This window comes from Lampetra planeri, chromosome 15 (genome assembly GCF_965212315.1).
Source record: "Lampetra planeri chromosome 15, kcLamPlan1.2.h2, whole genome shotgun sequence".
NCBI lineage: Eukaryota > Metazoa > Chordata > Hyperoartia > Petromyzontiformes > Petromyzontidae > Lampetra > Lampetra planeri.
Genome location: NC_136121.1, coordinates 4,984,456 through 4,998,744, shown reverse-complemented (window position 1 = coordinate 4,998,744; position 14,289 = coordinate 4,984,456). Strand labels below are relative to the sequence as shown.

The following is a 14,289-nucleotide window of genomic DNA, read 5'->3' as shown; positions in this document are numbered from 1 at the left end:
CTAATTTCTCACATTAACACCATGCTAATCCCTCACATTAACATAGCCACCTCCGTGCCCTCATATTTCTCACATTAACATCATGCTAATCTCTCACATTAACATAGCCACTTCCGTGCTCTCTAATTTCTCACATTAACATCATGCTAATCCCTCACATTAACATAGCCACCTCCGTGCCCTCTAATTTCTCACATTAACATCATGCTAATCCCTCACATTAACATAGCCACCTCCGTGCCCTCTAATTTCTCACATTAACATCATGCTAATCCCTCACATTAACATAGCCACTTCCGTGCCTTCTAATTTCTCACATTAACATCATGCTAATCCCTCACATTAACATAGTCACTTCCATGCCCTTGTCGAGGAGGCTGCTCTCCTCCTATCTTACAGTTTCATGCTAATTTCTCACATTAACATCACTAGCCCCAGCCACTTCTTTATGACCCTTGGGCTACACCCTTTTCAAACCTTTTAAAACAGTCTTCCTCAGCAGCAGACCATGCTTTCCCACCTGATGACGGATGCTCGTGTTGCGCCCGAAACGTCGTGATTTATTTTATTTTGACTTTACCGAAAGAACCAAAGAGTATGGATTCCTGCAGTCACGAAAGCTTCAAATCAAGATTACGACATATTCCTGTTTATCTCCTCATCCAAAATTATTGGCCACAGACCACTAACAGTGCTCCTGAAAATGTGTCAGGATTTAGTGGAGCTTTCCGGCTGAATAAGAGACAATTATTGTGATGGATTATTCGCATTATTCATGTTATTTTATAGCATTTCAAAATATGGCAAAACATTAAAAGATTCAGAGCCACATAAGATCTTGAGGAAGCAGCTTAAACCCATTCACTTGGACAATTTGCCCTGTTGTTGGTAATGGGAACACGAGTGCTTTTCCTCCAAATAGCCCACAGATACAAACATTTTACACAACACAATGAGGCCCTGTGTGACTTTCTGTGGCTGTGCGCATTCTGCAGGGAGGCGCATCAACTTGTGAGCACGTTCGTAGACCCGCGTTGACATTTCGGCACAAGAGGACGTGTTTATCTGCACACTAACCAATGCCACACCTGCATAATGATCTGGCAGCTGACATCTGCCCTTCCTGTGAGAGAATCACTCGGGGGGGCTGCGGCTTCCAGTTGCTTATCGATTTCCATCTGTGCTGTGCGAGGGAGTGTCTCGGAGTCGCGCATCACGGACAGTCTTTTCGCCGCTTGCGTTAGCTTACGGTGCAGCAGGTTGCACAAGTTACAAACCTCCCCCCTTCGCGCAAAGCCCGTGAGCTTGCTTGGGAATTGTAGGTCAGGATTGTGTGGCATTCATGATGCGCAAGTGGGCATTGTGACCAAGGAGTTGAAAAGCCGTCGTACGGAAGGGAACGGCAGAAACTTCAGTAGATGTTCGAGAATGAGCGTTTGATTGGTTAAGATGTGACACATTTTATGAGATGTACTATGAACATATGAATACAAAACACGCTTTGTCCAGGAAAACTGCACGTAGCCTAAGCTATTTAAACTATTCAACTAAACTTTTTTTATTTTACCAGGTAAGACCCACTGAGCTATATAGCTATTTTTTCAGAAGCGACATGGCCACAAATGATAGCTCAACGAAGTGGCTTATCACGTGGACATTTGTAGTGACATAGAACGGTCACTACTGTGTCGGCCCGTACGAGGGATGGGGGCCCCAAGGGGGTGCCTGGGGGGTCACGTGGTGGAGGGATCCGGACCTTCCCAGAGGTGGGGGAAGGGAGGCGTGGCCTGGGAAGGGAGGCGTGGCCTGGACAGAGCCAGCCACGCCTGGGCGGAGCCGGCCACGCCAAAGCAGATATAAGCGTGGTGTGAACGCGGAGCGAGGTTGTTGTACTGTACTCCAAAGTGAAGACCTCATCGGTCGTCAAGTCCCGGGTCGTCGTCCTGGGCCAGGCAGGCCGTTGCCTGCCTGGTCCAGTCTGTGTCGTGTTCCAGAGTGTTAGTGAGTTGAGGAAGGTGGTCACCACCTCATGTACAGTGTTATATTACTTACCGTTTAATAAATAGTGTTGCCTCCAAGCTGCGTGTGTGTGCACCTAATTCGAACCCACTACATTTGGTGTCAGAAGTTGTGGAAATATAAATATTGCTAGGTGTTATCCTAGGGAAGTAAAATGAGCACACGAAAAACAAATACAAAACTCACCTGAACGCCTTCGTACGACGGGGACGGTGTGACGACCATCCTTCGGACAGCCCCGGGGATGGCAGCCCCGGTGACAGAGAAAGAGAGATGGCGCTGCACGCGGAGTGGCGGGACTGGCATCGCACCGCTGCTTCGCCGCCATCGGGAACGGAGCGATGGAGCCACGGGGAGAGGACACCGTCGTCTCTGCGGGGGCTGGCGGGGGAGGCCCGGGCATGCGGGCCACGCGGTGGGGCCGCCAACTCGGCGGCTGATCGTGGCGCTGTTCCCGCCAACTCGGCGGCTGGTCGGGGCGCGGTTCCCGCCAAAACGCCGCTCCCGCCAACTCGGCGGCTGGTCGGGGCGTGGTTCCCGCCAAAACTCCGTTCCCGCCAACTCGGCGGCTGGTCAGGGCGCGGTTCCCGCCAAAACGCCGCTCCCGCCAACTCGGCGGCTGGTCGGGGCGCGGTTCCCGCCAAAACGCCGCTCCCACCAACTCGGCGGCTGGTCTGGGCGCGGTTCCCGCCAAAACGCCGCTCCCGCCAACTCTGCGGCTGGTCGGGGTGCGGTTCCCGCCAAAACGCCGCTCCTGCTGCCGAAATGCCACTCCCGCCGACATCAACGCCTGCGGAGGGGGAGTTCCAGTCTTCTGCTCGAGCGCGAGAGGTGGATGGGTTCGCAAGAGCAGGCCGTGTTCACCATGAAAGATTCTTCGGGCCGTCCCAGTGCTCTCCACCTTACCGCCCTCCGTTATTCACAGTCGCCAGGCGAGTCGTGACATGACAAGCACCCGGCCCCAAGAAAAATAATAATAACTTCACCCATCTTGCGTGTGCCGGGTTGCGATTGCGGGTGTTTTTTTTAACTCGCTGGTTTGCGGAGCGTGTTCATCCGGTTGTGTGCGTGATAAATTGACGTGGCTTCCATGCGGGTATCTGCTTGTAACAGTGTTGTTAATTACGGCGTCGAGATCGGTATCTTCTGGGTGTAGTTAATGATTAATTCGTTGTTTGGTGTCCCGAGCTCCGTTGATATCCTGTAGGTTGCCGTGTTAATGACTCGTGTTGTTACGTCGTTTTGTTCCGAAATCGCCATTGTTATTGTGTATACTGTATGGAGTTTCGCTCGTGATTGTCACGTGTAACTGTCAGAAACTTTGATCGTCATTGTTGCCAATGTACAGACCGTATGGAGCTTTGCTTTAAATTGTTAACAGTGTATGGACTGTTGGGTACTTGCTTGTGATTATTTACTATGTACGGATTGTCTGGAGTATTGATTGTGTGTGTTGCCATGTGGGGACTGGATGGAGCATTGCGCCAAATGATTGACTGTACGAACTTCGTATACTGCATATACTGTATTAATCAATTCGGCGATTCTTGGGGTTTGTGTCTAGTTTTTTTGCTCTCAAAATTCTAATGCCCTGAGTCCCATGGTTAATGTTGAAGGGGATTTTGAAATGACAGGTTCGGTTTGTTTCAAACTCACTGGTTGGTTCCTGTCCGTTGTTGCACAGATGATGTCTTTTGTGCAGGAATGCCCCTTGTGTTCTACATGGATCGGGGGTGCGTTTCCGTTAATTGCCGTCAAATTGCGTTGCTCTCTCCACTCGGTTGGTACAGCTGCATGCTGCAATGCGAGTCTCGGAGATGATGTGTACGGATACGGGATGTGAGGTGTATTGTTGTGACCATTGAATATTCGGGATCGTCACAAATTGTGCGTACCTGTTCGGCATTGGATCAGTTCTGTGGGGGATCATAATTCAAATTGTATGTGTTGTGATGGTGTTAAATTGCGATGGTGACATGCTGCCAGGGATTTGGAATTGTGGTGCTGGCTGTCACTTATCTTGGGGTGCAGATCCTGACCAGGATGGCCCAGTAAGAATTGCGTGTCTAACATGAACATTGTGGTCCCGTCATGCTGTGTCTGACGGCTTGACCTGACAGCCCGGAGATCGAGACACTCCGTGGTTTGTCTAGCCTAGTGGGCTGTGCGCTCACATGGCTCAGAGAGTGTGGTCCCGTCATGCTGTGTCTGACAGCTTGACCTGACAGCCCGGAGATCGAGACACTCCGTGGCTTGTCTAGCCTAGTGGGCTGTGCGCTCACATGGCTCAGAGAGTGTGGTCCAATCATGCTGTGTCTGATGGCTTGACCTGATGGCCCGGAGAGTGAGACACTCCGAGGCGCGTTGAAAAAGTGGGCTGGAGGTTCGTAGTGTTCAGGTGGAGTTGTCCCGTTACGTTGGGACTGTATCCCTCAGTTGTTAGGGTGCATGTTGTGCAGTAAGTGAACGATGGGTCGTCTCAGCTCGGTCGGTACAGCTATATGCTGCGATGCGAGTCTTGGAGAGAGACTGGGTGGAAATTCCCCCCCGATATGGCCGACGCGTGCTACTGGGTGTGATGCCGCATCGGAAAGGCGGTGGGGTGGTAACATGGAAATTCCCCCCCCCGATATGGCCGACGCGTGCTACTGGTTGTGATGCCGCGTCGGAAAGGCGGTGGGGTGCTAACATGGAAATTCCCCCCTGATATGGCCGACGCGTGCCACTGGTTGTGACGCCGCGTCGGAAAGGCGGTGGGGTTGTAACATGGAAATTCCCCCCCGATATGGCCGACGCGTGCTACTGGTTGTGATGCCGCGTCGGAAAGGCGGTGGGGTGGTAACATGGAAATCCCCCCCCCGATATGGCCGACGTGCGCGGGTTTTAGGATGGAGACGCCATGTCGGAAAGGCGGGGGGGGTGCTATTGGGTGACTGTTATGTCCGAAGAGCGGAGGCGAGTGTTCGTTGAGTGATGCCTCAGGAGGGTTTGTTTCTCGTCACAGGAGGCAGTATCTACCTGGCACCTTGGAGTCGCCAGTTATGCCGACCGGCTACGGACTGGGGGGGGGGGAGGGAGTGGAGCATGCGTCAGCTACTCCTGCTCCTCCTGTTCTTGACTCCTGGGGGGAGGGGCCGTGCCCTTTGGGCCGCTTCTGGTTCCCCAGGCCCGGCCACATGGACTCGTTGAAGACTGGCTGCTCTACATGCCGCTCAGACTCCTTGCTCATTGCCTACGCCGTCGTTCCAATGGCCACACTCACATGTCGGTGCATGAGTGATTCTCACGGGGAGGCTGTGCTGGAGCGTAAGTGGGTTAGCCAGTTTTCATGTATATTTGTTGTTAATTCCCCATTTTCTATGCGGTTTCCTTCTTTTCACCCTCGTCGATTCTGTGTATATTACGTGATTGTATTTCTTATCGGTCGCCGGTTATTTATTGATGTTGCTGGTTCGGAGGCACACCTTTTCGATGTTTCACAGTTGTGTTACAGCCGGGGACGGCTGTGTGTTTATACAGGGGGGGTGATGTAGTGACATAGAACGGTCACTACTCTGTCGGCCCGTACGAGGGCTGGGGGCCCCAAGGGGGTGCCTGGGGGGTCACGTGGTGGAGGGATCCGGACCTTCCCAGAGGTGGGGGAAGGGAGGCGTGGCCTGGGAAGGGAGGCGTGGCCTGGACAGAGCCAGCCACGCCTGGGCGGAGCCGGCCACACCAAAGCAGATATAAGCGTGGTGTGAACGCGGAGCGAGGTTGTTGTACTGTACTCCAAAGTGAAGACATCGGTCGTCAAGTCCCGGGTCGTCGTCCTGGGCCAGGCAGGTCGTTGCCTGCCTGGTCCAGTCTGTGTCGTGTTCCAGAGTGTTCGTGAGTTGAGGAAGGTGGTCACCACCTCATGTACAGTGTTATATTACTTACCGTTTAATAAATAGTGTTGCCTCCAAGCTGCGTGTGTGTGCACCTAATTCGAACCCACTACACATTTATAGCAGCAGCCAAATACTCCATGAACGCTTGAAGTTGATTCTAAATGTGGAGAGGAAAAACCGAAGCACCCGGAGAAAAATACACGCGACCACGGGGAGACATCCTGCATACCAGGCGATGTAGTCAACATCTCGCCACCGTGGTGCCCCCAAGCACATTTTCAGGAGTGTCCTGCATTGGCATGTTTGTCCAATTCCATTAATGAGTACTCGGCATGCAAAAGGAAACTGCAGTACCCAGATAGGACCGACACATAAGGGGGCACCACACATACAGGGAGGTAACATGCGCAGGTATATTCAATAACCCTTTGCTGTACTTATATCTCTTGGCCTCTTAACATACCAATCCTGGTTACCGCCTGCAGCCTCCCTTCCCAAAGGATTTTAAAACAAACAAATCTGTCAGCGTTTCTGAACAAATCCCCAATTCCATGAAGAAAAAGGGAACTATTTGGATTTTTGTGTTTAGTTTTTTGTCCTTCCCTCGCACCTCCAATTAGCACGGTTGGACTACGTACGGTGCGAAAGAAGTTCAACATACATGCATTCGGGCTCAACTCTACTTCCAACAAGAACGGGTGCATTGAGGGTGAATTGATGGTGCAGTCGCGTCTCTCTCTGTTGCAGAATGGTGTTCAGCCGCGAAGCAGTGAAAAAGCTGATGGGCGGTGGCTGCAAGTGCTACAGCGATGATGCTCCGGATGACATGGTGCTGGGCATGTGCTTCAAGAGCCTGGAAATTCCTGCCACTCACAGCCCACAGTTCCACCAGGTGCGCTCCCTGCACTGTCACGAAACCACAAATGTTTTTACACGCTTTTATTTAACTCACTCCGTCTGTTGTATCCTCCCAAAAAAAATCTTCTAACTCAAAATTTACCCACTTCCCAATGTGCTATCGACTGTAAACTTGGTATACGTATGTCATACTGATGACAAGACTATATTCTATCATAAAAAAAAATCCAAAACATTTATTTTTAAACATTTTTCACGGTTTTACTTAACTTACTCTGTGTGCTGTCGTATCCTTAAATCTTGTAACTCAATTTCAACCGTATTCCCAATGTCGTATCGACTGCAAACTTGGTGTAGGTATGTCATACTGATGACAATACTATATTCTATCATAAAAAAATGTAAAATATATATTTTAAAACAATCTTTTTTACGGCTCTAATTGTCCACGTTTACGGCTCTAATTGTCCACGCTCAACTCACGTTGCCTGTAAATCACCCCGGTCCCTTACGTCACGGCAAGCCTCGGGGAGCCACGCCGAGGGGCGGGGGAAGTGGAAGGAGGGGAGGGGCGATGGGGGAAGGGGGCAGGGGGAGGGGCAGCTCAGACAGTACATTTCATTAAAGCGTGTTTTTATTTTATTTTGATAACTGCGCAGTTCTTGAGTAACCATGTTTTATCGACGTGTTGGTTTATATTGCTAACGGTGGCTGAGCGCTAAACTCGAACAATTGGAAAGTTGAAAACAAACATTATGGTCGAGGAAACGAGTACCGCTTTGCGCTGCATCAACACACATTGACAGAAAACTATGGCACTTTGTGTCTCCCTGCTCAGACAACTTGCGGTGGCAAGGCACCCATCACCCATCAGGAAGCGGCTAGAGCTATGCACTTTTAAATCTAGATTGAAAACTAATTTTATAAGAACTGCTTTATGCATTTAGTTTGTTGTCCTTCCCTCGCACCTCCGATTGCCACGGTTGGCTATGTACGGTGCGAAAGAAGTTCAACATACAGACATTGGCGAACCTGAGCTAGTGATGGAACTTTCACATTTCCATCGACAACCGTTGCCGACGACTTCCCACAAAGCAGTTCTAATTTTACCAGCCGCAGAGGAATGCTCGGCTAATTCAAGACCCAAACATGAGTTTAACTTGTCACACGCACCACTCACATGGAAAAACCAAAGCACGTTGGGTAGTGAAATAAAGGCACAGCGCATTTCCTTCGTGAGCTGATGCACGCTATTCGAGTTTCTTCCGCTCATTGTCCCGGACATTAACGAAGCGTGCGTTGTGTTTGCAGGCACGGCCGGAGGACTATCCGCTCGACTATCTCACAAGCCATTCTCCAGTCTCCTTCCACAAGCATTGGAATACGGATCCCTACCACATTTACGAGCGCTGGCTGGCCGGGGATGATCGCACAAGCAGCGAAGGCCGCGTCATCGGGCACAGAGAACTGTAGTGGCCGGTCACAGCCTACACTGAGAAGGCAACAGGGCTCAATCTCGCCCATTCACCAGAATTCGTGGAAAAAAGTCCGAGAGTCTTTCGCACCTCCGATGAGCACGGTTGGCTACGTACGGAAGAAGCTCAACGTACGTACTTGCAAGAGAGAAGGTGTCTTGATGTTAAAATCTTTGTTGGTGGCCTTCAGCTATTTGTGGCAATTCCACATTCTTACGTTGGTGGCCAGTAGATGCATAAGAGGTGAAATAGGATCTGTGTCGACTGCCTACAACGTGGTGCATAATTTATTGACCTCGAAGGCATGGTGTTAGTGACTAGTGTACTTGTTATAAATGTGTTATTAATCATTGTTTCGTACGTAGTTAACTGACATCAAGTGAGTGCTGAATCTATGGTAATTTATGAAACAATTTGAATGGACTAGTGGGCAAGCCTGTTCCATGGACAACTCCCCTCCCCAGTGGCTTGTATGATTTTCATGGGTTCGAGTCACATCCTGGGCTATTATCAAAAATGGAAAAGTAGATGAGCAGCACCGGCGACTTACAAGCTTAGTTATCGAGTCGTGGGTTAATATTGCTTGAGATTGTGTGCTTGTTCACATAAACCGCTTAACATTAGGATGCAGCTGAAACTTGCTGAAGCAGTCTCGGAAGACTTATCTGGATATTGGTACACAAACAAAGATAAATAACATCAAAAACGTAAATACTATGGATAGATTAGCCTCATATATATATGTAATCTATGTAGGTGTGTTATCGCAGTTGATTGCTTGTTTTTTTAAAGTTATATTATTCAGTTTTTCCTGGATTCGTGTACGATAACCTACACATTGAAACAATGCACACAGCAGACCTGGAGTCAATTGCAAATACAATTGCATCAGCAGAGCTAATACTCGATTTGAAGCTTTCGTGACTGCAGGAATCCATACTCTTTGGTTCTTTCGGTAAAGTCAGTGCTGGCTGGCCATGTGGCCAGAAGCAGTACTTAACTCAGCTCACTTGGTTTCTCTAATCGAAGACATTTCACTGTCTCCAGATGATTTGCTTGTCAGCTTCGATGTAGTCTCTCTGTTCACCAAGGTACCTGTACCTGACACCATAGCAATCATTGAAAACTTGGTCCAATAGGGACTGAATCTTGATGTACCAACTTTGGTGAGGCACTGCCTTACCAACACTTCATCTGGAATGGTACATTCTACAAACAAAATGAAGTTACCCCGATGGGTTCTCCCTTATCACCAGTGGTAGCAAATGTGTTCATCGAGAAATTTGAAACAGATGCCATCCAGACATCCACCCTACGTCCTTCCCTGTGGAAGAGGTACGGAGATGATACTTTCGTCATTTGGCCACATGGCCAGCCAGCACTGAATCAATTTTTTCAACCACATCAATTCCATACACCCATCTATCAAATTCACCATGGAAGTGGAAAATGATGGTAAGCTACCATTCCTGGATGCTTTGATCGAGAAGAGGCCTCAAGGCTCGTTGGGACATTCTTCCTGATTCAGCAGTTCCACTGCTGGATTATTTTTTCTGCCCGAGGACGACCGCTTGTGTTGCGATCGAAACGGAGTGATGTATTATTTTTTATTTTGTTTAATTTTTCTACCTACGTGACTTTACCGAAATAACCAAAGAATAGAGATAATACTATTCACCTTGGCGGTTTGGATTTAGACTTAAAATCTAAACAATTGCAACGGATTACAATTGACCCCAGGTCTGCCAGAGAAAACAAATGATGGTCAATACACGTTTTGTGATGTTAACGAAAATGAAAAGAAAGGTTACATCCTGGTGAGATGAATAAATATCTCACCAGGATGATATCAGGAGAACGGAACAAATTAACGGTATCCATGATTTGTGCAAAACGAGCCGTGGCAGTTAGAGATCCACTGAAGGCACTGAGGACCATTCCTGGCGTCTTTTTTTCTAGAATTTATGTTGGAGCATGACCGTAGTTAATGGTGTAAAAACCTTTACAAACACCGTCTTGCTGTTGGTGGGCCGCCAAATGACCCATTATTCGTTGTCTGTGATCTTCGTGAGCAGTTTATGTGCGTGTGACAAAATGGATAACCGGTCCGTGATTTTTCAAATAAATGTTTCGTCTCTTTCGTTCAAAAGATTGAGACGTCATTGGACGATTGAGTTTTTTTTGTGTAGACATTAAACTGACGCTTTTTTTCTTATTTTATGAAGTTTGTTATTCCATTTGCACCAGGAGCTCTGCTTCTTTGCCCACTGCAGATGGCAGTGGTCACCTCCCAAAGGGCCACATCTGGAACATCGTTCTCATGTAAATGCTAAATCATGTTAACTTTCCATATTCACATTGACACCAGGATATACTTTTTTGATACCTTGTTTCATGTATGTATATCTCTTACCTTTGTTTTTTTCCACTGTTTTCTTATTTTGGGGGTTTAAAAATAAAATCGTCAATTACATCTCTTTTTCTATGCACGTATGTTCAACTTTTACGCGCTATCATGACCGTGACTGGATCCCGTAGTGGGCAAAGGATCGCGTCACTGTTCGAGGGAAAACTGAGCGTGGCTTACTGATGCAACTCTCGTCGCAAGCGCTCCAGAAAGACGTCACCTCACCCTCCAGCGTTACTTCTGCGAGCGCACGTGGCATCCGAGATCTTATGCAGTAAAATCTGTTTCAAAATCTAACTTTTATGAAAATGTGACTTAAACCTCGAGGCTCCGGACTTGAAGATATGAGTTTTGTCTCAATATTAAGTTATTAATATAGTGATTTTTGTAGTCTCTCATTGGTCAATGAAAAAAAACAATGCACATGTTTAATCTAGCCCTGTAGACGAGGGATAGATGAGGTATCAGCTCATTGGGACGGCGTTGCGAGGGCAGTTTACATGCCGCTTGTTGATTTTACTCAACCAAAGACATCTCTTGGCAGGCGCTGTGACACATTCTCTCAGGTCATCATTGGACATTACGTGCAAAATGTAATTGCCTGCTGTAGCGCGGCACTCAGCCAATCAACGTCCAGCCCCTTTGCCGCCAGTGTGGTCCCTTCCCTGACGTACGGCAGACGAACTGGTGCAGGTTTGACAGCAGCCGCCTCCGAAGCCACGCAATTTTGTTTTGACAGCCATCGAGACGGGAATCCGTTTTGTGGCGGTGCTTGGAAAGTGCAACGGCGTGGGTCCACAGCCTCGTCCTTTCCCCGCACCTCCCGATTAGCATGGTTGGCTACGTACTATGTAAAAGAAGTTCAACATATATGCATACAAAGGCGGCCAGGTGTGATGCTGGGAACACCAGCCCCTCAAATGCCGTGATGGTCTTATTATCTGCTCAATGCCAGTCTGTAAAAGGTTATCCAGTTGTCGTGGATTCAACTGAGTCGCAGACGTACTCGTTGGAGGCAACACATTTATTGATGCCAACACAAAGGGGTAACTGCCCCTTTACCAGATCACAACCTGTGGTGGTGGACCACAAGGCTAACTACACTAATCACACTGGGAGTAGCTACAACGAACAGGACTCCGGCTTGGGTCCAGGTCCACGAGTTGGTGACTCTTCTCGGACGTAGAACGTAGAACTTCAGGATAACAACAACACTGAACCCCGGACCCAGCTTACATCCTCACTGGTCGTGTCTGGCCCCGCCCTTGGCCACGACCACCTCGAATCCTCTAGCAGGATCTCGCCCCGACACGTGACCACCCCTAGCCCCCACTTGGGGCACCTCTGTAGACTTACCCGTCACGTGCCTTCCAGGGTAAACCAGAGTGCCATGGCCTACATTCACCCCATTCATGGCCGGCACTCTCACACCTCCTCCTATAGGGGACAGCACTGCATGCCGAGCGTGGTGCCACTCAGCGCTCTCTATCAGCGCTCACCGAGCCCCTCTCGGGCTGGTACTACACCCACGTGTATGGGGTGTCCGCGATGTCAATACTTCGCACGCCGTGCCTCTCTGGGGCGGGCACCACACAGCAGAGGTAGCAACCGGGTACCCGATACCCGTACCCTACCCGTATCCGGTCGGGAACGGGTACCCATTTGCGATCCTGGTGCGGCCGGGTACGGGTACGGGTAGGCCGTGAGTCACTGGTGAGTAACCGTTTGTCACTCATTTCGGATAGGGTACGGGTACGGGTAGGGAACGGTACCCATTTGCGACCCTGGTGCGGCCGGGTACGGGTAAGGAATCAAAACTCGTTTGCGACCTCTGCCATACAGTGACGTCCGCGATGTCACTGCACAGGTCATATGTCTCTGTAAATGTGTATGCGCGTGTGTATGTGTTGTGGGGAGCAGTGGTATAGCGGTTAGTGCGCTGCACTACGAACCTGGCGTACCTGAGTTCGATTCCTGCTCATGGCGAATATCAGTGACGATTATCTGATCCGGTCCTGGGTATCGCCTAGGTCTACTCAGCCTCAAATGAGTAGCTGGTGTGGTGCATAAAAACTGCCCCCTCGTGTGCCGTTCTGGTCTTCATAGGTGCTCGCTAACAGCACTTGTCCCAATAGTCTGTTCAGGCTATACAGGGGATCTTTTTTTTGTATGTATCGTACTGGTTTGGGGAACGGTAGTATAGCGATGAGCGCACTGCCCTATGATCCTGGCAACCCGGGTTCGATTCCTGCGTGTGGTCAACACCGGTTCAACGGACATACACACAGCCCCACGTGTTCCCTGGTGGAGTGTTACAGCATCCGCAAAAGCTCCAATGTTCCTGCTGAAGGAACTTTACGAACGACCATGTTCTGCTGCCAGAGTGCATGCCGGCCACATATAGAAACAGCAAAAGTTGCAGCTCTGCCTCTCCCAATTATAGTTGTCAAAAAAGTTTTATAACTCCTGGCTAGTTTAAAAATAATAATTTCGGATTTGGCATTGAGCGCACACCGTGAACGAGTATAGAGCGACTTTCTGCTTGTCTATAATGCATTCTGATATCATCTCCCATGCCCTGTGAGTCGGCTCAGTGATTATGTGTGTGTCCACCGGTGCCTGCACACGTGTTCGTTACAGCACTGTAGTGTTCGTCTCACGTCAATCAAATTAAATGTTGGGTAGAATAAAAACAAAGTAATTGAAACAGCCTCGTTTGATATTATTCTTTTGTTGTGGTCGTTGGTGACTGAACTGATGACACCAATTATGTTCACTTTGGGAATCCACATATATCTCGATTGGTTTCCTGCATTTAGTGATGCGTCATGGCATCGTCGTGATGCCACATCACATTGGTCCGAGTCAGCTGGGTCGCTGCCACTGATAGGGGGAGGCAATCTGTTACAGGTAAACTGTGTTATTACTGGTAGGAACCGCCAGGTCATACCAGCCCACAGGGGATTCTTGTGTCCGTCCGTCGTGCATCCAAAAATGGGAGGGGTGGGGCTGGGTGGAGAGGGGAGGGTGGGAAGGGGCTGGGTGGGGAGGGTGGGGAGGGGCTGGTCACCCCGTGGTGCCCTTATAAAACTCAACGTTTAACCTACTCACGCCGGCTTGTGCCCGCCCTCACAGTCGGCCGTATTTGCGGAATACACCATGCCGCCGTTGACCCTGGCCATTGACCGAGCAACCCAACGTTCCTACCAGCTCCCTCCGCAGGAATGTGTTTATTGTGCGAATGCCCATGCTCGCCTAAGGTCGAATAATTATCAGGTATCAGTTGGTGCAGTTAGCGAATACAAAATGATTAGTAAGTAACGAATCCATGCTGATAACCCAGAGGTTATTGAATGGCTCAAGTCAATTTGTCTTTCAGTTGTTTGCAGCTTATTTTGTTCGCCGTGCGCAAATGCAATCATGTACACGATGTGCAAGCAACATAGCCAATTACTTGGATTATATATGCATTACATTTCGATTTAAAGCTTTCGTGACTGCAGGGATTCATCTTCTTGGTTCTTTCGGTAAAGTCACGTAGAAGGGAAGTAATAAAATAATAAAAATAAAACATAATATTATTATTTTTATTATTTTATTACTTCCCTTCTACGTGACTTTACCGAAAGAACCAATAATATGCATTACATTCCTTTTTGTT

The 14,289-nt window shown here is 48.9% G+C and overlaps 1 protein-coding gene across 1 annotated transcript in view; it reads left to right on the top strand.

Moving 5' to 3' along the window:
• The window catches only part of B3GLCT (beta 3-glucosyltransferase), a 61,044-nt gene extending 50,350 nt beyond the window's left edge, over window positions 1–10,694 (top strand). Inside the window, exons 14-15 of the mRNA XM_078600847.1 lie at window positions 6,636–6,780; window positions 8,058–10,694. Of these exons, the coding sequence (XP_078456973.1) occupies window positions 6,636–6,780; window positions 8,058–8,219 (307 nt within the window). The 3' untranslated portion in view covers window positions 8,220–10,694. The remainder of the gene's footprint in view (window positions 1–6,635; window positions 6,781–8,057) is intronic.
• Window positions 10,695–14,289: the final 3,595 nt, after the last annotated feature.